Source organism: Callionymus lyra, chromosome 8, assembly GCF_982586985.1.
Source record: "Callionymus lyra chromosome 8, fCalLyr1.hap1.1, whole genome shotgun sequence".
NCBI classification, from domain to species: Eukaryota; Metazoa; Chordata; class Actinopteri; order Syngnathiformes; family Callionymidae; genus Callionymus; species Callionymus lyra.
Genome location: NC_141825.1, coordinates 25,422,607 through 25,445,109, shown reverse-complemented (window position 1 = coordinate 25,445,109; position 22,503 = coordinate 25,422,607). Strand labels below are relative to the sequence as shown.

General features: G+C 35.0%; 1 protein-coding gene across 1 annotated transcript in view; it reads left to right on the top strand.

Moving 5' to 3' along the window:
- Positions 1-254: 254 nt before the first annotated feature.
- The window catches only part of cpne2 (copine II), a 47,532-nt gene continuing 25,283 nt past the window's right edge, over positions 255-22,503 (top strand). Inside the window, exons 1-6 of the mRNA XM_087798113.1 lie at positions 255-337; positions 8,969-9,159; positions 13,783-13,962; positions 14,965-15,039; positions 15,138-15,209; positions 16,501-16,584. Coding sequence (XP_087654239.1) covers positions 8,983-9,159; positions 13,783-13,962; positions 14,965-15,039; positions 15,138-15,209; positions 16,501-16,584 — 588 coding nt within the window. The 5' untranslated portion in view covers positions 255-337; positions 8,969-8,982. The remainder of the gene's footprint in view (positions 338-8,968; positions 9,160-13,782; positions 13,963-14,964; positions 15,040-15,137; positions 15,210-16,500; positions 16,585-22,503) is intronic.

The window sequence follows — 22,503 nt, the reverse complement described above, 5'->3', positions numbered from 1 at the left end:
TCCTACTTTCCAGTGTTTATCTTTTAAAACGAAGTACTTTGACGAAACCCAATCCGTACTTGACCAGTTAGTTTCCTGTTACTGAGTACATTCGTACCGACAGATGAATATCACGAACAAAAAAAAAACTCGGAAAATTAAACCCTACTTGAACGGAAGTTGTCTACGCATGCTCTTACTCTGAAGGGCTCCCTCACCACACTTCCGGTCGTGTGCCGTGCGCGCGGCTGTCATCACCAGTTGAGCCTGAGATGATGAAGAAGATGCTGCCTCAGGATTCTGTGGAGGAACATGTCTGAGGAAACTTAACTTGAGCTGCTCACAACTTGTTTCTCTGGTGAGTGTGTGTGAGTGTGAGTGTGTGTGTGAGTGTGAGTGTGTGTGTGAGTGTGTGTGTGTGTGATCATTCAGCGTGATCACCTTTAGTTGGTGTTAGATTCCGTGCCTTGCTCAGCAGCACGTGTCAGGAGGTGAAGAAGTGGCTCCTGAGAGAAGATGATGATGTTTGGAATGTTTGAAGGATTTTCTGTCATAATTGATCATGATCGATACTGACGTCAGTGACGAGGTCAATCCTGTGTAATGTGTTGTTGAACCTTCGATGAAATATATATGTTGCGATATTTTTATTCAAGATATTGATTTTTCAACAGCGTTGAATCGAATTTGTTTTTAAAGACAAGAAAAAGGGTTTTATTGGCTGAAAAATGTATTTTATTTTTTATTATTTGTTACTTCGTCAAGAGTCATGTGGTCTGAAAATTCTGCAACACCAGAGTCAAGTACTGGACAATACTACACATATATACTTGTTACTACACTATCACAACACCAGAGTCAAGTACTGGAAAATACTACACATATATACTTGTTACTACACTATCACAACACCAGAGTCAAGTACTGGACAATACTACACATATTTACTTGTTACTACACTATCAAAACACCAGAGTCAAGTACTGGACAATACTACACATATATACTTGTTACTACACTATCACAACACCAGAGTCAAGTACTGGACAATACTACACATATTTACTTGTTACTACACTATCAAAACACCAGAGTCAAGTACTGGACAATACTACACATATATACTTGTTACTACACTATCACAACACCAGAGTCAAGTACTGGACAATACTACACATATATACTTGTTACTACACTATCACAACACCAGAGTCAAGTACTGGACAATACTACACATATATACTTGTTACTACACTATCACAACACCAGAGTCAAGTACTGGACAATACTACACATATATACTTGTTACTACACTATCACAACACCAGAGTCAAGTACTGGACAATACTACACATATATACTTGTTACTACACTATCACAACACCAGAGCCAAGTACTCGACAATACTACACAAATACTTGTTACTACACTATCACAACACCAGAGTCTAGTACTGGACAATACTACACATATTTACTTGTTACTACACTATCAAAACACCCGAGTCAAGTACTGGACAATACTACACATATATACTTGTTACTACACTATCACAACACCAGAGTCAAGTACTCAACAATACTACACATATATACTTGTTACTACACTATCACAACACCAGAGTCAAGTACTGGACAATACTACACATATATACTTGTTACTACACTATCACAACACCAGAGTCAAGTACTGGACAATACTACACATATATACTTGTTACTACACTATCACAACACCAGAGTCTAGTACTGGACAATACTACACATATTTACTTGTTACTACACTATCAAAACACCAGAGTCAAGTACTGGACAATACTACACATATATACTTGTTACTACACTATCACAACACCAGAGTCAAGTACTCAACAATACTACACATATATACTTGTTACTACAGTATCACAACACCAGAGTCAAGTACTGGACAATACTACACATATATACTTGTTACTACACTATCACAACACCAGAGTCAAGTACTGGACAATACTACACATATATACTTGTTACTACACTATCACAACACCAGAGTCAAGTACTGGACAATACTACACATACTGTATATCCTTGTTACTACACTATCACAACACCAGAGTCAAGTACTGAACAATACTACACATATATACTTGTTACTACAGTATCACAACACCAGAGCCAAGTACTCGACAATACTACACAAATACTTGTTACTACACTATCACAACACCAGAGTCTAGTACTGGACAATACTACACATATGTACTTGTTACTACACTATCAAAACACCAGAGTCAAGTACTGGACAATACTACACATATATACTTGTTACTACACTATCACAACACCAGAGTCAAGTACTCAACAATACTACACATATATACTTGTTACTACACTATCACAACACCAGAGTCAAGTACTGGACAATACTACACATACTGTATATCCTTGTTACTACAGTATCACAACACCAGAGTCAAGTACTGAACAATACTACACATATATACTTGTTACTACAGTATCACAACACCAGAGCCAAGTACTCGACAATACTACACAAATACTTGTTACTACACTATCACAACACCAGAGTCTAGTACTGGACAATACTACACATATTTACTTGTTACTACACTATCAAAACACCAGAGTCAAGTACTGGACAATACTACACATATATACTTGTTACTACACTATCACAACACCAGAGTCAAGTACTCAACAATACTACACATATATACTTGTTACTACACTATCACAACACCAGAGTCAAGTACTGGACAATACTACACATATATACTTGTTACTACAGTATCACAACACCAGAGTCAAGTACTGGACAATACTACACTTATAAACTTGTTACTAAACTATCACAACACCAGAGTCAAGTACTCGACAATACTACAAATATATACTTGTTACTACAGTATCACAATACATCGTATAATGGCCCCGGTATTGAGATATGTATCGTATCTACAGATTCTTTCCAATACAGACGCCTATTTTGAAACAAAGTAGACGTTGAAAAGGTTTAAATGGTGATCTTCGGTACTTCGGTCGCTCGGTCCAGACAAAGGTGTTGGATTGATACTCAAGCTTGAGCTGAAACTCACACAAAGAACACCAGAGATGGTTCAAAGTCCCAATCATTTTACTCGTACAAGGAGAGAGATAATACAGAACATACATTCTCACAGTCTGTCAGATTTCGCTCTGAAGCAAGAACTCTTTTGGTTGTATATTTATTCTCTATGGTTAGTTATTGATTGGCCAAGAGACAAGAACATGTCACAACTTTAACAACACAGACTGGAATGAATTACAGTCTTTAGAGGAATGTTTCGTTTTCTTTGTTTATTTCCGTGCTTCGGTGTCGACATGATGGTAGAAAAATCTCACTTATAACGCTCAGTCTCGCGGGACTTGCATCGTTTTCCCGCCAAACTGAGCGACATCAGAGAGGAGCCGCCAGCGCGTCGTGATATCACCAAATCAATAATAAATCCAGCTCCTCGTACACGCACACATAACACTTTATAAATGACGCTAACAACTTAGCTCGTTAGCATACGGTGAAGACGGACAGGTTTGTTTGGAAGTTCACGATCTTATAAGAAAACAACTGAGACGAGATGAAAAGTTCTTACAATATGTTGCTTTAACAAAGGAGGTTGAAAGAAACGAGTGTTTGACTAGATCAGAAGTTAGTATTACTTCCGTGTATATATATATATACTGAGTCGGCAAGACGCGTCGTCATAGCAACCGAGCCTAACAAGCTGCACAGTTCACAGACAGACGGAGATGTAAACAACAACGAGACATAGAAGTACAAATTGACAACTTTACAGAATGTGACACTGATTGATTGAAGTGCGCATTTAAGAAATGCTTGATTTGACTGATTGATTGATCAATGAAATCTGATAATTTATCACATGTTTTCGATATGCATATCGCACGTGCCAATTTTTGCGATATTTCGTGCAGCTTTTGAGCTCAACCTTTTTGTCAAGACTTTTCCGACCAATGACAAGAAGCAAGGAAGGCGGGTCTAGCTGGAACTTATATTGTAAGTCATTGAAATATACGGCGCAAGAGAACGATGGATATAATACACAACAACTACACTTATCTACACAAATATATATGAATATAATTTGTTCGAGGGCTGCACTTGCAATTGTTGTTTAGCTTTTAAAACTTTAAAAAATATATATTTCATGAGACATTTGTTAATTGGCCGCAAAGAAATGTAAAAAAAAAACATCAAATAATATGTCTTCTGAACTGATTATTATTATTCATTAATAATTTATTATTAGAACCATTGTCTTAAAATTGGAAAAAAGTAACATTAGCAAGTAAAACTCAATTTTTTGGTTATTTAGTGGCAGTGACGCTAATGTTTTGTTAGCATGGTTTATTTTTTGGTGTTTAAGTTCCTACGCTTGATCAAAATTTGTGGATTTTTTGGTCGAAAAAAATGATACGTGACAAAGGCAGAGTCTTTTTTAAATGGAATCTTTCTTTTTCTGTAAAGGTAACAGCTGGAAGTTGAAATTTAAAAAAGCTGAAAAACGAAACAAAATTTGTATTATATGCAATGAAATGTTCTTTTTGATAGAATTACTTACTTAATTACTATCACATAAAAAGTGGTATCGAGAAAAGTATCGTCGAAGGTACATTATCGGTGCCTTTTCAGTCGGTCTGGGCACTTCCTAGCGATGACGTCTTTGACGATTTTTTTTACCTAACTTCAACTGAGCCATTAAACGCTACTTGAACCCGGTGTCGAAATGTATTTATCGCAGCCGTTGTCAAGTGTCACGTTAACTTGTTGTTCTTTTTCTTGGTGGGTTGAAACTGTGATTTTGTGGGCGTTAGCTGTAGCGTTAGCATTATTTAAATCGCATTAAATCACATTTGAATCACAAAATGAACGCTTCGATCTGTTCCAGGACCTGTTGTTATGAAGGAGCCGCACAGACGCTCTCACTGCCTTCTTGGCAAAGATAAAGAAGAATAAATAGCATCAGCATCACAACCAGGTCGTTAGAATCACACCTTCGTTATATGACCATGTCCTCTGCTCACTGTGGGATTAATAAAGTCATCTTATCTTATCTTATTTTATTCACTGGAGAGAAAATAACTCAAGAAATGAACTGAAATATTAACATTAAGACCTTCTTCCTCACCAGGGGCCCCCAAACTGTTCCCTGTGAGGGCCACATCACTCTGATGAGGGTCAGTTTGTAACAGAAAAAGACGATCGATCGAAATGTATTGTTTTCCTGACAAAAAAGGCAAAACTTTAAACAAATAACACTTTTGTGTTTGTTCAGAGGTCAGGGATAAATAAAAACTATAATGACATAAATAATAAACTAATATTTCAGGTAACTTTCATTATCTAAACTTTTAAATTAGAGCCTAACATTTTTGATATCAAAACCAGACCGTTTTATAGAGCAACAAAAATGTTAGTAAGTGTGGAACAAAGCAACAAAAACCTACAGTCAAAATGTTTAATTAGCTAATAAGTAAGTAAGTAGTTCATATTTATAGAGCACTTTTCTAGACCAGGGTCACAAAGCGTTTAGACAATCAAAACAATATTCAATAAAATATATACTTTAAAGATCAAGACACAAACACAGTCTCTGAGAATCAAGGAAAAGCTCAAATAAAAACGTCTTGAGATGTTTCTTGAAGGAGTCAGTAGATCATCAAACACAGATGTTTCTTGAAGGAGTCAGTAGATCATCAAACACAGATGTTTCTTGAAGGAGTCAGTAGATCATCAAACACAGATGTTTCTTGAAGGAGTCAGTAGATCATCAAACACAGATGTTTCTTGAAGGAGTCAGTAGATCATCAAACACAGATGTTTCTTGAAGGAGTCAGTAGATCATCAAACACAGATGTTTCTTGAAGGAGTCAGTAGATCATCAAACACAGATGTTTCTTGAAGGAGTCAGTAGATCATCAAACACAGATGTTTCTTGAAGGAGTCAGTAGATCATCAAACACAGAGATGTTTCTTGAAGGAGTCAGTAGATCATCAAACACAGAGATGTTTCTTGAAGGAGTCAGTAGATCATCAAACACAGAGATGGTTCCAAAGCTTAGGAGCAACAGTCTGGAAGGATTTCTCTCCTCTGGTCCAGAAGTTCAGGAACCATCAGTAGATTCTGATCCACAGACCTCAGAGCCCGAGCTGGGGTGTAAGTCTGGATCAGATCACTGATGGAAGGTCTGACCATGAATAGATCTGAAAGTAAGAACCAGAATTTTAAAATGATCCTGAAAGAAACTGGCAGCCAGTGAAGAGTTTGAAGGAGAAATGTGAGTTCTTCTACTAGAGCGGCTCAGAATTCTGGCTGCAGAGTTTAGTATGAACTACAGGCGAGACACATCCTTACATGAAAATAAACTGTTGCAATATTTAATAATATTTTTAGTGTATCCCTAAATAGAGAGCTGTATCCTGCACATGGGCCTTAGTTTTGGGAACTTTTCACCAAATATTTAAAAGAAATCATCTGGATTAAAGTCCGACTGAAGTCCAAATCTTCTTTCCTAAAGCAAAATATTGTCATTTAAACGTTCGTTCCTGCGATCGTTTCCTTTTCGCTCTCGTGTTTCAAAACTGAATCTTGTTTATCTGATCTTCGTACTTTTTCTTTACAACTTTAAAATCAGGTTGCACTGAAATATACGGTGGTTAAGTTGGTGTTTTTTTTCTTCTTCTTTGTTAAATTCTGTTGATTCGTCGTCAGTCTTGGTGTTCGAGGTATATTTACGTCAGAGCTCATGACGTGGACTTTATATCTTGTCTCTTCTTCTTGTGACCTTGTGGAGTCAATCAAAAGTGTTCTTCTAGGAACAGAAAAAAGTCAAAAATGTTACAATTGACAAGAATAATGTGACTGATAGGAACGATGACGTGAGGTTCTTATCACTCTGGACATTAAAAAATATATTTTTAACGTCAACTGGAATTTGAACAATGTGTACAAATATTAACCATTTCATGTATTTCCATTTAAACATCATTTCTTTGTCAATTGAAAACTTTTCTAGTGACTAATTCCATTTTTTTTTTGAAGATTAAATCCAATCTATTTAAGCTAAATAAAAAATATTAAATTGCCAATACATTTTTATTTATTTTCAATGTAGTGTTTTGATTATTTTACGAATAGAATTTAAAGGACTAGTAACTGTCACCTTCTCTGTTCAATAATCTGTTTAATAAGTACATTTACAACTTTATTGACACAGTTACAGTTACACAATTATGTCCATTAGGGCCCAACTGATTGGACCAATAGGAAACAAACAATATGTCATAAGCTCCGCCCACTCAGCCTAAGAACTAAAATATTGACTTTTCCATTGGTGTCTGTCGAAATAAGAAGATGTTCAACTTTATTGAGCGAAGGACGGTTCACGAGTCGACATCGACACAAAAACCCGAGCCTCGTTTGTCGCCTTTTAATCTTCCTTAAGCCGTTGATTGACAGCTGGCGTCGAGTTCGCTGCCGTGTTAATGAGCAACAGCAGCTCAACAATGAGGCGTTTAAACCCAAATGAGGCTTTTCAGCGACTGAATGAAAGATTGTGTTTATGTCAGTGATGTCATCACAGCAGTGGCTGGTTATGACACGCTTGTAACCTAGCAACAGGCAGCTTCCTTTTGGCAAACCAGCCGGTGAACCGACAACCCGCAAACATTCTGGTGCGAGTCAGATCTGGTGTGTGTAAACAATATGGATTAGTGTGATTATCTGAGGATATGTGTGTGTTCGCAGATGTTCTACGGTCATTTGTGCACGATTGTGTGTAAGAGTTGTTGTTGTGTAGTTCTGTAGTTGTGTGTAAAACATATATTCTGTACTAGCTGTGAGGTTCTGTGTCTACTACTGCAAGTTGTTGTACTTACTTGTAGTTGTGTTGTGTGTGTAAGTGCAGCATCTAGAGAGGTGGACAAAAGACAAGAAGATAAACGATATGATATATTACGGTATATCGTGATAGTGTAGTAACAAGTATATATGTGTAGTATTGTCGAGTACTTGACTCTGGTGTTGTGATACTGTAGTAACAAGTATATATTTGTTTTATTGTCGAGTACTTGACTCTGGTGTTGTGATACTGTAGTAACAAGGATATATGTGTAGTATTGTCGAGTACTTGACTCTGGTGTTGTGATAGTGTAGTAACAAGGATAAATGTGTAGTATTGTCCAGTACTTGACTCTGGTGTTGTGATAGTGTAGTAACAAGTATATATGTGTAGTATTGTCCAGTCCTTGGCTCTGGTATTGTGATAGTGTAGTAACAAGTATATATGTGTAGTATTGTCCAGTACTTGACTCTGGTGTTGTGATAGTGTAGTAACAAGGATAAATGTGTAGTATTGTCCAGTACTTGACTCTGGTGTTGTGATAGTGTAGTAACAAGTATATATGTGTAGTATTGGGGAGTACTTTACTCTGGTGTTGTGATAGTGTAGTAACAAGTATATATGTGTAGTATTTCGGAGTACTTGACTCTGGTGTTGTGATAGTGTAGTAACAAGTATATATGTGTAGTATTGTCCAGTACTTGACTCTGGTGTTGTGATAGTGTAGTAACAAGTATATATGTGTAGTATTGTCCGGTACTTGACTCTGGTGTTGTGATAGTGTGGTAACAAGTATATATGTGTAGTATAGTCCAGTACTTGACTCTGGTGTTGTAGTATTTACAGACCACATGACTCTTGACGAAGTCGTAACTACTTTCATTTTCTTTTCAAACCAAAATATGTCCAAACATCAGCTTTAAAAGCTGCTGGACTCACGGTATCCTCTCGTCCTCAGTTATTGCCGGGATCTCGCAGGATTTCATTGTTCCTCTTTCTGGGGAGGACATAATGACTGCTGCCATCTAAAGGCTGGAAGTCTAATTGCAAGTGTACTCGGGATGACTCCTCCTCCATCTCCACAGGTGTCCCCCTGACCATGGCCTACACTCTCGGCTCGACGCCCGAGGGCCAGACCAGAGGAGTCGCACCTCAACACTGCGTCACCAGAGTTGAGCTGTCTGTGGTCGCCGCCAACCTGCTGGACCGAGATGTGGCGTCTAAGTCGGACCCTTTCTGTGTCCTCTTCCATGAGGTGGACGGAAGCTGGGTGGAGGTGAGTCTGTGTTTGTCGGACTGAAGATTGTTGAACAGACCAAAGCAGTCGAACCACTGATTGAGAGCAGCATCATCGTCTTTGTCCTCGTACATCCTACGATCGTCTTTGTCTTCATACATCCCACGATCAACGTCTTTCTCCTCATACATCCTACGATCATCGCCTTTCTCCTCATACATCCTACGATCATCGTCTTTGTCCTCGTACATCCCACGATCAACGTCTTTCTCCTCATACATCCTACGATCATTGCCTTTCTCCTCATACATCCTACGATCATCGCCTTTCTCCTCATACATCCTACGATCATCGTCTTTCTCCTCGTACATCCTACGATCATCGTCTTAGTCTTCATACATCCTACGATCATCGTCTTTGTCCTCGTACATCCTACGATCATTGTCTTTGTCCTCATACATCCTACGATCATCATCTTTGTCCTCATACATCCTACGATCATCGTCTTTGTCTTTATACATCCTACGATCATCATCTTTGTCCTCATACATCCTACGATCATCGTCTTTGTCTTTATACATCCTACGATCATCATCTTTGTCCTCATACATCCTACGATCATCATCTTTGTCCTCATACATCCTACGATCATCATCTTTGTCCTCATACATCCTACGATCATCGTCTTAGTCTTCATACATCCTACGATCATCGTCTTAGTCTTCATACATCCTACGATCATCGTCTTAGTCTTCATACATCCTACGATCATTGTCTTTGTCCTCATACATCCTACGATCATCGTCTTTGTCCTCATACATCCTACGATCATCGTCTTAGTCTTCATACATCCTACGATCATCGTCTTTGTCCTCGTACATCCTACGATCATTGTCTTTGTCCTCATACATCCTACGATCATCATCTTTGTCCTCATACATCCTACGATCATCGTCTTTGTCTTTATACATCCTACGATCATCATCTTTGTCCTCATACATCCTACGATCATCGTCTTTGTCTTTATACATCCTACGATCATCATCTTTGTCCTCATACATCCTACGATCATCATCTTTGTCCTCATACATCCTACGATCATCATCTTTGTCCTCATACATCCTACGATCATCGTCTTAGTCTTCATACATCCTACGATCATCGTCTTTGTCCTCGTACATCCTACGATCATTGTCTTTGTCCTCATACATCCTACGATCATCATCTTTGTCCTCATACATCCTATGATCATCGTCTTTGTCTTTATACATCCTACGATCATCATCTTTGTCCTCGTACATCCCACGATCAACGTCTTTCTCCTCATACATCCTACGATCATCGCCTTTCTCCTCATACATCCTACGATCATCGCCTTTCTCCTCATACATCCTACGATCATCGTCTTTCTCCTCGTACATCCTACGATCATCGTCTTAGTCTTCATACATCCTACGATCATCGTCTTTGTCCTCGTACATCTTACGATCATTGTCTTTGTCCTCGTACATCCGATGATCATCATCTTTGTCCTCATACATCCTACGATCATCGTCTTTGTCTTTATACATCCAACAATCATCATCTTTGTCCTCATACATCCTACGATCATCGTCTTTGTCTTCATACATCCTACGATCATCGTCTTTGTCCTCGTACATCCCACGATCAACGTCTTTCTCCTCATACATCCTACGATCATCGCCTTTCTCCTCATACATCCTACGATCATCGTCTTTCTCCTCGTACATCCTACGATCATCGTCTTAGTCTTCATACATCCTACGATCATCGTCTTTGTCCTCGTACATCCTACGATCATTGTCTTTGTCCTCGTACATCCGATGATCATCATCTTTGTCCTCATACATCCTACGATCATCGTCTTTGTCTTTATACATCCAACAATCATCATCTTTGTCCTCATACATCCTACGATCATCATCTTTGTCCTCATACATCCTACGATCATCGCCTTTGTCTTTATACATCCAACATCATCATCTTTGTCCTCATACATCCTACGATCATCGTCTTTGTCTTCATACATCCTACGATCATCATCTTTGTCCTCATACATCCTATGATCATCGTCTTTGTCTTTATACATCCAACAATCATCATCTTTGTCCTCATACATCCTACGATCATCGTCTTTGTCTTCATACATCCTACGATCATCATCTTTGTCCTCATACATCCTACAATCATCATCTTTGTCCTCATACATCCTACGATCATCGTCTTTGTCTTCATACATCCTACGATCATCATCTTTGTCCTCATACATCCTACAATCATCATCTTTGTCCTCATACATCCTACGATCATCATCTTTGTCCTCATACATCCTACAATCATCATCTTTGTCCTCATACATCCTACGATCATCGTCTTTGTCTTCATACATCCTACGATCATCATCTTTGTCCTCATACATCCTACAATCATCGTCTTTGTCCTCATACATCCTACGATCATTGTCTTTGTCCTCATACATCCTACGATCATCATCTTTGTCCTCATACATCCTACGATCATTGTCTTTGTCCTCGTACATCCGATGATCATCATCTTTGTCCTCATACATCCTACGATCATCGTCTTTGTCTTTATACATCCAACAATCATCATCTTTGTCCTCATACATCCTACGATCATCGTCTTTGTCTTCATACATCCTACAATCATCGTCTTTGTCCTCATACATCCTACGATCATCGTCTTTGTCTTCGTAAATCCTACGATCATCGTCTTTCTTATCAAACATCCTATGATCATCATCTTTGTCTTCATACATCCAACGATCATCATCTTTGTCTTTATACATCCTACGATCATCGTCTTTGTCTTCGTAAATCCTACGATCATCGTCTTTCTTATCAAACATCCTATGATCATCATCTTTGTCTTTATACATCCAACGATCATCATCTTTGTCCTCATACGTCCTACGATCATCGTCTTTGTCCTCATACGTCCTACGATCATCATCTTTGTCCTCATACATCCTACGATCGTCTTCTTTGTCCTCGTACATCCTACGATCACCTGTGTGTGTCACTTCATGTAATTGTGTCGTTGATCCGTCACTACTCAGAGGTTTGTGCGGAGGAATCGGTTTGTGTTGTTGTGTTCACAGTTCTTAGCAGCATTAGTCGGCGTCAGAGCGTCGGTTGTTGTTGTTTTGGAAGTCGTATGAATGGAGAGATTCCGCAGCTCCATCATCAACGACCGGTCCAGAAGAAGCAACGTTGTGCGGCAGACTGAAGTCCTGCTGAGTGGGCTGAAGCCTCGCGGCGTCTTGGGAAAGCAACAAAATCACTGGTCAAGCCAGCGTTTGTGTGCGTTCACTGCGGTGTGTGTGTGGGCGAGCGATCCACGGGGAGCAGCTAGTTGTCGGTCAGCGGGGCATGTGGCTCTAGCGAGAATTGCCAGCGGTTGCTATGGTAACAGGCTAAGAAACAAAAGCTTGGGGCTCCTTAAGTGATGGTGGAGGCGATTTATTTTTTCCTCAGACATGATCAGTTCATTTCATTATTTTCATCTTTGTGTTGAGCTGTAAGCGAGGAGAAGTTTCTGACGCCTCGGAAAGAAATGTGTGATAGTTTTGATGGAACGAAGGAATGAGATGATATGAATCTCTCACTGTTGGAGGGCGTGGTTGAACCGCCAATCATGATTAAGTCGTAATTATCTTCGTCTTTGCTCAGAGGTTGTTGTTTTATGATCAAATTCATGTTTTTGTTCAACTGCATCATGAAGGCCTGAAAATATATATATTGTATTTTTTGTTTTGACAATATTGCAATATTGTTGGTCATCTTATAAAAAATATTGTATAGTACGATAAAATTAATAATAAAATGAGATGAATTGATTTATACATATTTTGACGTTGTTCAAATATTTTTATTTAATTTTAGAACTTTAAAAATATAAACTTTAAAGGGCGAACTAATGTGAAAAACTCACATGTTTCAAATATTGACGTCTTCTTCTCCACGACGCAGTAAGTTCCTCATCATGACCAAGTCTTCAACTTATTACTTTATAAAGTTCTGGGCGAACGAGAGGTTACGAGAGTCCATTATGACGTGACAATGGCCTCACTCCTCCTCCAGCTGTAATCACGCCCCGCTTTGTTTATACAACAAGTACCTTAAAGGTGGAGACTTCCAGGATTAGTGACGTGCGGTGACAAGCCTCGGAGTCCAGCATCTATTTACACACTTATATCAACAGATTAGTTAAACTAAACATAATAAACAATTAAATAGAAATAAGAGTTGAATAAAATCTACATTAGAATAAATGACTCAACACTCAAACATGTCAGAGGAAGTTCAGAAAAAGATTTTGTCAACACAATGGTACGTGTAAACATGTTTTTTGCACTTTTAATACGAGCAAAACAAAGCACTTGTGAAGGTATTTGTCTCTGTCCGTGTTTGTTTCTGCTGCCACCTACTGTAGAGACTGTGTAAGAGTCTTTCGTTTTCTTTCACAATTAAAACGTAATGTGTATTATTGGTAATTGTTGGTCATGTGATGTTTTAAATTCTGCTGTTATGTGAAGCACCGACAGCTGCTACATAAATACTTTTGTTATGAACACACTTATGTTGCCAACACTTGTCTTTGCGTCGTGTTCTCCTCCAGCTCGGTCGCACAGAGACGGCCGTCAACAACCTGAACCCGGTCTTCGGCGTGAAGTTCACGGTGGACTATCACTTCGAGGAGATCCAGAAGCTTCGCTTCGCGCTGTTCGACGAGGACAAGTGCGCGTCGCAGCTGTACGAGCACGACTTCCTGGGAGAGTTCGTCTGCACGCTCGGCCTGGTAACTTCACCGCCACGCTTCACACAAACACACAAACACACAAACACACAAACACACAAACACACAAACACACAAACACACAAACGGACGATGAAACCACAACAAGATTTAGACAAACACAGTCTCGGTGTGAAATTGAAGGAGAACTTAATGTTAACAAATAAAGGTTTTAAAAGGTGGACGATAACCGGAACATGTGGATCATTTTTTATCAAGTATTTAAATCAGTAAAAAGACAATGTGAAGCTGCCTGAGCGGCTGCCTGGTCAAAAATATTTAATTAAATAATTTCTATATTAAAAAGGAATTTTGAAAATTGAATAGTTTTTAAATTAATGATTTTTTTTAACACATACGGTTCAATATTCTAATTACAATAATTCTTAATACATTTTATATTCAAAAATGTTTTGTAACCTTTTAAATAAAATATAAAATGTTTATATTATAGTGTCAACGTGATGTTTTAGTTTTGTAGACATAGAGTTTTATATAAAAATTCCAATGATACCAATAGAAATGTGAATATTTGTTTTTAACGAGTGATATTTTTTAGTTAAAAATGCCAATAATTCAATGTTAAAGTTTCTAAATTCAACCTTTTTTGAAATTCATAGCCTTTCATATCCAATATACAATGTTAATAATAATATTGTGAATCTGAATAAAAGAATATTTACACATAGAGTTTGATATTCTAATTTTAATAATTAAAAAAATAGATATTTTAAATTCAATATTTTCCATTTATATATATATATTATATATCAATATTAAAATGTTGTTTTATATTTAATTTAATTTATATTAATTCAAAATTAAACAGTTTAGAATTTATTAAATTAAAGAATAAATTAATAATAATAATTAAGTGTATTGTGAAAAAATAAGGCCATTTGAAGCGTCAATTTATCATTGAATTTGACAAATAAAGCTTCAAAAAACGAGTATTTCGTCTCTAAATTCTCTTGGTCGGTGAAGAAAACTCTTCGTTTCCAACAGATCGTGTCCAACAAGAAGCTGCACCGACCGCTGACTCTGGCCAATGGGAAGCCGGCCGGCAAAGGCTTGATCACGGTGAGTGTGTTGTCGTCGGTGGTTAAACACTGTTGTGCGTCTGTCTCACCCGTCTCACCCGTCTCACCCTCACACCTGTCGTCTGCCTCCGTCTGCAGATCACCGCTCAGGAGCTGTCAGACAACAGAGTCATCACCCTCACCTTCAGCGGACGCAAGCTGGATAAGAAGGTTGTCTGGCAAAAACATTATGACCGCCCTGTTATTATTTCCAGCATGATGATCTGGTTTGTTGTCATGACAACAAAGCCTTTAGTGAGACACGACAGCTTCTGCACAGGTCTGGAGAGAGAGAGAGGGGGAGAGAGAGAGAGAGAGAGAGGGCTGGAGATGATGTATCACTGTGTCATGATACAGTGTCTTCATGTGGAGGAGACACTAGATGGAGCTCTTTGTTTATTATCTGTGGCTCCGATCTAAAGATTTTGAAGCAGAGACTGCCATCTAGTGGCCTTTCACAATTATGACACTGTGTCATGATACAGTGTCTTCAGGTTAAAAGGCCACTAGAAGGCAGTCTCTGCTTTATAATCTTTGGCTCTTTATCTACTGATTCAATGAATCCTGGTATCATTTTTAAACTTGATGGTGCAAACTTGTGATAGTTTGACAAGGCGTCATGAAACAGCACCGTATTGAAGATATTATACTGTATCATGATACAGTTTCTTCGTGTCGAAGGGCCACTAGATGGCAGTCTACTTTATTACCTTTGGCTCGGATCTACTAATTCAACTTTGTGGTGTAAAACTAGTGATGGGTTGACGAGGCGTCATGAAACAGCGGTGTATTGAAGACACTGTATCATGATACTGTATCATGATACAGTGTCATGACACAGTATGATTAATAATAGTATCGTTTTTAAATGTCTATTGCCATCTTGTGGTCTTTAGAAATGAAAACTCTGTATCATGATACCGTATCATGATACCGTATCATGATACTGCTTCATGAGGCCTCGTCAACTAGACTGCCAACCTAATTCAAATAATAATAGTATAGTTTTCAAATGTCTAGTGCCATCTAGTGGTCTTTAGAAATGAAGACACTGTATCATGATACTGTATCATTAATAATAGTTTCGTTTTAAAATGTGTAGTGACATCTAGTGGTCTTTAGAAATGAAGACACTGTCTCATGATACTGTAGCATTAATAATAGTATAGTTTTATAATGTCTAGTGCCATCTAGTGGTCTTTAGAAACGAATACAGTGTCTCATGATACTGTATCATTAATAATAGTATAGTTTTAAAATGTCTAGTGCCATCTAGTGGTCTTTAGAAACACTAGAAACCTGTTCCATGAGGCCTCATGAATGGTAGCAGGACAGGGATCTTTGGTCTCCTCGCGCCATCATTCCGAGACCACGAGATGAGGAACATCCACTTCAAGGAACCCAACAATAGGAAAACAAGTTTACACAACGAGACCTGATCTTCTCCCTGATCGACCACCAGGACTTCTTCGGGAAGTCGGATCCGTACCTGGAGTTCCACAAGCAAGGAGAGGACGGGAAGTGGATGCTGGTGCATCGTACTGAGGTGAGTCGGACGAAGACTATCTGAGAACCAGTGGTTCACTTGCAGACCTTTGACCGTCACTGTGTGGCGCTGTTGAGCATCTCAAGTTTTAAAATTCAGATTTATCCTTATTTTAGACCAGAGCTGAGTCTCAAATCACATACTGGCGCACTAAAACTTAGTATTTTTAGTGCATAAGTGCGTCTCAATTCTTAGTATGTGAATGTAGTGCTCCATACACACTAAATTGTCACTAAAACACACACAAAACTGAGTATGGATCGATGGACACTTTCTATACTAAACAACTCCATCTCTGCCGTTGTAAACGGAAGTTATGTCTCATATATATATATATATATATATATGTATATATATATATATATATATATATATATGTCGATAGTAATCCTACAGCTGGTTGAAATCATCGTTAAATAGTAGTAGAAGAAGAAGCTGTCGAGTCATTTCCTGTTAGTTTGTAGCAGCAGAGTTTGATTTGAGACATACTATCTGTGGAGGATTAGTTACTAGTTAGTACGTACACTATCCTGATGATACTAACTTCTAGTATACTAAGAGAAGTATGTGATTTGAGACATACTATCTGTGGAGAATTAGTTACTAGTTAGTACATACACTATCCTGATGATACTAACTTCTAGTATACTAAGAGAAGTATGTGATTTGAAACATACTATCTGTGGAGGATTAGTTACTAGTTAGTACATACACTATCCTGATGCATACTAACTTCTAGTATACTAAGAGAAGTATGTAATTTGAGACATACTATCTGTGGAGAATTAGTTACTAGTTAGTACGTACACTATCCTGATGATACTAACTTCTAGTATACTAAGAGAAGTATGTGATTTGAAACATACTATCTGTGGAGAATTAGTTACTAGTTAGTACGTACACTATCCTGATGATACTAACTTCTAGTATACTAAGAGAAGTATGAGATTTGAAACATACTATCTGTGGAGGATTAGTTACTAGTTAGTATGTACACTATCCTGATGATACTAACTTCTAGTATACTAAGAGAAGTATGTAATTTGAAACATACTATCTGTGGAGAATTAGTTACTAGTTAGTATGTACACTATCCTGATGCATACTAACTTCTAGTATACTAAGAGAAGTATGTGATTTGAAACATACTTTCTGTGGAGTATTAGTTACTAGTTAGTAAGTACACTATCCTGATGATACTAACTTCTAGTATACTAAGAGAAGTATGTGATTTGAAACATACTATCTGTGGAGAATTAGTTACTAGTTAGTACGTACACTATCCTGATGATACTAACTTCTAGTATACTAAGAGAAGTATGTGATTTGAAACATACTATCTGTGGAGGATTAGTTACTAGTTAGTATGTACACTATCCTGATGATACTAACTTCTAGTATACTAAGAGAAGTATGTAATTTGAAACATACTATCTGTGGAGAATTAGTTACTAGTTAGTATGTACACTATCCTGATGCATACTAACTTCTAGTATACTAAGAGAAGTATGTGATTTGAAACATACTTTCTGTGGAGGATTAGTTACTAGTTAGTACGTACACTATCCTGTTGCATACTAACTTCTAGTATACTAAGAGAAGTATGTGATTTGAGACATACTATCTGTGGAGAATTAGTTACTAGTTAGTACGTACACTATCCTGATGATACTAACTTCTAGTATACTAAGAGAAGTATGTGATTTGAGACATACTATCTGTGGAGTATTAGTTACTAGTTAGTACGTACACTATCCTGATGATACTAACTTCTAGTATACTAAGAGAAGTATGTGATTTGAGACATACTATCTGTGGAGGATTAGTTACTAGTTAGTACGTACACTATCCTGATGATACTAACTTCTAGTATACTAAGAGAAGTATGTAATTTGAAACATACTATCTGTGGAGGATTAGTTACTAGTTAGTATGTACACTATCCTGATGCATACTAACTTCTAGTATACTAAGAGAAGTATGTGATTTGAGACATACTATCTGTGGAGGATTATTTACTAGTTAGTACGTACACTATCCTGATGATACTAACGTCTAGTGTACTAAGAGAAGTATGTGATTTTAAACATACTATCTGTGGAGGATTAGTTACTAGTTAGTACGTACACTATCCTGATGATACTAACGTCTAGTATACTAAGAGAAGTATGTGATTTTAAACATACTATCTGTGGAGGATTAGTTACTAGTTAGTATGTACACTATCCTGATGATACTAACTTCTAGTATACTAAGAGAAGGATGTAATTTGAGACACAGCACAGGATTAAGTTCACTTTATATTAAATCAAATATAGTTAACATATATGTACAGAAGTATATCAGTTTAATAACAAAATCGCATGATTGAATTTAACATTTTTAAATGTTTTAAGTGATTTTTTTTATAGACAGGTTTTTATTTTTTATTTAATGGTTTGGTTTGTTTTTAAATGATTGAATTCAGTAGTCGCTTCGTTAGAAGTTTGACTTCGTTTTTCAAATCATTTTATAAAAAGTATAAAAACATTTCTTTTTGTTTATTTATATAAAAGTTGCATTTTCTAAATCCAAATGTTTAAATTTGCAGCCTTTTAAATGTAACGTAAACATGTTTAATAGTAACACTGGATAATACCTCTAGTACTTGATCATGTGACCAACATTCTTACATTGAATTTAAAAGGCTACTCGTTTGAAAAATATTGAATTTGAATGAAAGAAGTTTGATCACTGGAACTAGAATATTAAACTAGACTATTAAACTAGACTATTAAACTAGAATATTAACTAGACTATTAAACTAGACTATTAAACTAGACTATTAAACTAGAATATTAAACTAGACTATTAAACTAGACTATTAAACTAGACTATTAAACTAGAATATTAAACTAGAATATTAAACTAGACTATTAAACTAGACTATTAAACTAGACTATTAAACTAGAATATTAAACTAGACTATTAAACTAGACTATTAAACTAGACTATTAAACTAGAATATTAAACTAGACTATTAAACTAGACTATTAAACTAGACTATTAAACTAGAATATTAAACTAGACTATTAAACTAGACTATTAAACTAGAATATTAATCTAGACTATTAAACTAGACTATTAAACTAGACTATTAAACTAGACTATTAAACTAGAATATTAAACTAGAATAGGAATCTAGAATATTAAACTAGACTATTAAACTAGACTATTAAACTAGAATATTAAACTAGACTATTAAACTAGACTATTAAACTACACTATTAAACTAGACTATTAAACTCGAATATTAAACTAGACTATTAAACTAGACTATTAAACTAGACTATTAAACTAGAATATTAAACTAGACTATTAAACTAGAATATTAAACTAGAATATTAAACTAGACTATTAAACTAGACTATTAAACTAGACTATTAAACTAGACTATTAAACTAGAATATTAAACTAGACTATTAAACTAGACTATTAAACTAGACTATTAAACTAGACTATTAAACTAGACTATTAAACTAGAATATTAAACTAGACTATTAAACTAGACTATTAAACTAGACTATTAAACTAGAATATTAAACTAGACTATTAAGCTAGACTATTAAACTAGAATATTAAACTAGACTATTAAACTAGAATATTAAACTAGACTATTAAACTAGACTATTAAACTAGACTATTAAACTAGACTATTAAACTAGACTATTAAACTAGAATATTAAACTAGAATATTAAACTAGACTATTAAACTAGACTATTAAACTAGACTATTATACTAGAATATTAAACTAGACTATTAAACTAGACTATTAAACTAGACTATTAAACTAGAATATTAAACTAGACTATTAAACTAGAATATTAAACTAGAATATTAAACTAGACTATTAAACTAGACTATTAAACTAGACTATTAAACTAGACTATTAAACTAGAATATTAAACTAGACTATTAAACTAGAATATTAAACTACAATATTAAACTAGAATATTAATCTAGACTATTAAACTAGACTATTAAACTAGACTATTAAACTAGACTATTAAACAAGACTATTAAACTAGACTATTAAACTAGAATATTAAACTAGAATATTAAACTAGACTATTAAACTAGACTATTAAACTAGACTATTAAACTAGAATATTAAACTAGACTATTAAGCTAGACTATTAAACTAGAATATTAAACTAGACTATTAAACTAGAATATTAAACTAGACTATTAAACTAGACTATTAAACTAGACTATTAAACTAGACTATTAAACTAGACTATTAAACTAGACTATTAAACTAGAATATTAAACTAGACTATTAAACTAGACTATTAAACTAGACTATTAAACTAGAATATTAAACTAGACTATTAAACTAGAATATTAAACTAGACTATTAAACTAGAATATTAAACTAGAATATTAAACTAGACTATTAAACTAGAATATTAAACTAGACTATTAAACTAGACTATTAAACTAGACTATTAAACTAGACTATTAAATTAGAATATTAAACTAGACTATTAAACTAGACTATTAAACTAGACTATTAAACTAGACTATTAAACTAGACTATTAAACTAGACTATTAAACTAGAATATTAAACTAGACTATTAAACTAGACTATTAAACTAGACTATTAAACTAGAATATTAAACTAGACTATTAAGCTAGACTATTAAACTAGAATATTAAACTAGACTATTAAACTAGAATATTAAACTAGACTATTAAACTAGACTATTAAACTAGACTATTAAACTAGACTATTAAACTAGACTATTAAACTAGACTATTAAACTAGAATATTAAACTAGAATATTAAACTAGACTATTAAACTAGACTATTAAACTAGACTATTAAACTAGAATATTAAACTAGACTATTAAACTAGACTATTAAACTAGACTATTAAACTAGAATATTAAACTAGACTATTAAACTAGAATATTAAACTAGAATATTAAACTAGACTATTAAACTAGACTATTAAACTAGACTATTAAACTAGACTATTAAACTAGAATATTAAACTAGACTATTAAACTAGAATATTAAACTAGAATATTAAACTAGAATATTAATCTAGACTATTAAACTAGACTATTAAACTAGACTATTAAACTAGACTATTAAACAAGACTATTAAACTAGACTATTAAACTAGAATATTAAACTAGAATATTAAACTAGACTATTAAACTAGACTATTAAACTAGACTATTAAACTAGAATATTAAACTAGACTATTAAGCTAGACTATTAAACTAGAATATTAAACTAGACTATTAAACTAGAATATTAAACTAGACTATTAAACTAGACTATTAAACTAGACTATTAAACTAGAATATTAAACTAGACTATTAAACTAGACTATTAAACTAGACTATTAAACTAGAATATTAAACTAGAATATTAAACTAGACTATTAAACTAGACTATTAAACTAGACTATTAAACTAGACTATTAAACTAGAATATTAAACTAGACTATTAAACTAGACTATTAAACTAGACTATTAAACTAGAATATTAAACTAGACTATTAAACTAGAATATTAAACTAGACTATTAAACTAAACTATTAAACTAGACTATTAAACTAGAATATTAAACTACACTATTAAACTAGACTATTAAACTAGACTATTAAACTAGAATATTAAACTAGACTATTAAACTAGACTATTAAACTAGAATATTAATCTAGACTATTAAACTAGACTATTAAACTAGACTATTAAACTAGACTATTAAACTAGACTATTAAACTAGAATATTAAACTAGAATAGTAATCTAGACTATTAAACTAGACTATTAAACTAGACTATTAAACTAGACTATTAAACTAGACTATTAAACTAGACTATTAAACTAGAATATTAAACTAGACTATTAAACTAGACTAT